This window comes from Myotis brandtii, unplaced genomic scaffold, assembly GCF_000412655.1.
Source record: "Myotis brandtii unplaced genomic scaffold, ASM41265v1 scaffold959, whole genome shotgun sequence".
In the NCBI taxonomy this organism is placed as follows: domain Eukaryota; kingdom Metazoa; phylum Chordata; class Mammalia; order Chiroptera; family Vespertilionidae; genus Myotis; species Myotis brandtii.
The window spans coordinates 205,993-208,774 of NW_005371966.1; the positions used below are offsets into that span (position 1 = coordinate 205,993).

Genomic DNA, 2,782 nt, shown 5'->3' on the forward strand with positions numbered 1-2,782 from the left:
GAGGACTCGGTGGCGCCGCGCCCCTTCCCCATACTTTGCCCTGTCCCTGAGTTGTGCCAGAGGGGAAATGCTGGCCATTCAGATGTGCCCGAGAGAAGCCGTGAAATACTTTCTTTAAGTGAGACGCTACTATGTAGCAGAACTGTTGGAATGATCTCTGCGCACGGGAGTTCCAAAAGTTGCTAAAAAGTGGCAACTGTATACATTCAAACTTCACTTCTGCGCCGCAGGTGTGATACGAGCTTTGTCTGCAGAGGACAGGGGATGGTATTGAAAAGGAAAAGCTCTCCTTGCTGCTCACCTGCATGATTTTCTCCAGCGCCAAGCTTGCAAGTTAGAGTTTTCACCACACTGTCTCCAGCTCTCAATGCACACAGCAGCAGTGTGTACAAGGGCCCCAGACAACTCGAGTCTGCACCCCAGCGCAGGTCACTGCTTCCCACATCATCTCCTCAGCCCTCAGCCCTGGACGTGCACATGAGGGAGGTCCTGTGGGGCTGGCCACCCAGAGCTACTCTGGCCACTCAGAGCCACTCTGGCTCAAACTGTACACAGAAGTGTGCTGAGTTCCAGCAGAAGAGGGCTCTCCAGCTCCCAGTTCTAGCGGTGCCTGCCCAACAGCTTGGGTGCCCACCCATCAACCACAGCTTGCTTGCTCTCCAAAGAGTTGTTCCTGCAGGTCTGGTGACTGTGAACCAGTCATTGAACTTCTATACCAATCAAACGTCTGGAAGTACATTTTTAAATATATATTTTTATTGATTTCAGAGAGGGACAGAGAGATAGAAACATCAATGATGAGAGAGAATCTCATTGATCGGCTGCCTCCTGCATGCAACCAAGACATGTGCCCTTGACCGGTATCGAACCCTGGACCCGTCAGTCCGCAGGCTGACACTCTATCCACTGAGCCAAACCTAGGGCTGCTGTCTACCTTTAAAGTTACTCTTATTATTACTTAGTAATCTTCACATTAAACATCCCCTACTTATATTACTGTGTGTTAAGTGACAATTCTCCCTGGATTTCTTGGTGTTCCTTGCACAGTTGGGGCCTTCTTTTTTTTCTTTCTTTCTTTCTTTTTTTTTCCTCACCCAAGGATATTTTTCTATTGGTTTTTTTAGGGAGAGTGAAAGAGAGAGAGAGAAATATCGATGTGAAAGAGACACATCGATCAGTTGCCCCAACCAGGGCCCAGGCCAGGGAGGAGCCTGCAACCAAGGCGCGTGCCCTCGACCGGAATTGAACCTAGGACCCTTCAGTCCGCAGGCCAGCGTTCTATCCACAGAGCCAAGCCAGTTAGGGCTTTTTTTTCCCCTCACCTGAGGCTATTTTTCCATTGATTTTTAAAGGGAGGGATAGAGACAGAGAAAGAGAAACATCGATGTGAGAGACACATTTCAATTGGTTGCCTCCCGCACAGCCAGGCCAGGGATGGGGATCAAGCCTGCACCCAAATTACATGCCCTTGACCAGAATCGAATCTGGGACCCTTCAGTCTACAGGCTGATGCTCTATCCACTGAGCCAAACTGGCTAGAGCTAGGGCCTTCATAGCAAAGAAAATTGATAAGCTATGATAAATATAAGCCTCCCTTTCTGGACACTTTCCAAAATCATTCAAAATTCCCTTCATCTTTCTAGAGATTTGCTTTTAGCTTACATTTATGGTAATAAACCTGGAGATGCCTTCCCCCTCCCTAGGGAGGATTTGCTTAATTCCAGAGTAAAGATGAGGTGTGTGTGTACATATATCTTGGATGGCAGATGTGCCAGAAATGCTACATGAGCTCTCAGTGTCATAATTTCAGGGTTCCTCTCCTGGGGTGCATCCCTGCACCATGGGCAAGGTTACCAGCACTAAAATGTTCTGTGAGTAATAAACTCTGTTCTATGAAAAAAATTGCAAGAGTGGTTTCTTTTTCCTGCAGGTGGACCCTCTGTAGCAGCAGTTCTCAACCTGTGAGTCGCGACCCCTTTGGGGGTCGAAAGACCCCCTCACAGGGGTCACCTAAGACCATCGGAAAACACATATATAATTACATATTGTTTTTGTGATTAATCACTATGCTTTAATTATGTTCAATTTGTAACAATGAAAATACATCCTGCATATCAGATATTTACATTATGATTCATAACAGTAGCAAAATTACAGTTATTAAGTAGCAACAAAAATAATTTTATGGTTGGGGGTCACCTCAACATGAGGAACTGTATTAAAGGGTCACGGCATTAGGAAGGTTGAGAACCACTGCTCTGTAGGAAGAGAAGAGGGCCCAGGATAGGATAATGTCTGGAGTAACAGCAGCACGTACAACATGTCAAACTCATGGCCCAAGGGCTGCATGCAGCCTACAATGAATATTTTTGCGGCCCAGCCAATATAACGAAAATATTAAGAAATATTTTAATAAAAATTTTATAACTTAATTTTTATAATACCCTGTTATACATAATCCTATCTAATAAAAGAATAATATGCAAATTAACCCTCACTCCATCACAAAGATGGCGGCGGCCACGGAGCTGGACCAAGCAGGAGGCTCAGGTTGCCCCTGGCAATGGAGGAAGCAAAGCTTCCCGCCTGCCCTGCTGGCCCTAAGCTCCACTCAAGGCTACAAAGTTTCAATTATAGAAGATAAATAAATCCCAGATACCTGCTTCCAGCCGGCGAGGCCTCTGTTCAAGGAGGGGCTGGGCAACCCAGGCTTTGAGCCGGACCAAGGCAACAAAGTTTCAATTATAGAAGTTAAATAAATCCCAGATACCTGCTTCCAGCC

General features: G+C 46.2%; 1 protein-coding gene across 1 annotated transcript in view; it reads right to left on the bottom strand.

Moving 5' to 3' along the window:
• The window catches only part of ATP6AP1 (ATPase, H+ transporting, lysosomal accessory protein 1), a 12,170-nt gene extending 9,837 nt beyond the window's left edge, over positions 1–2,333 (bottom strand). The window contains exon 1 of the mRNA XM_005886109.2: positions 2,318–2,333. Coding sequence (XP_005886171.2) covers positions 2,318–2,333 — 16 coding nt within the window. The remainder of the gene's footprint in view (positions 1–2,317) is intronic.
• Between the last annotated feature and the right edge of the window lie 449 nt (positions 2,334–2,782).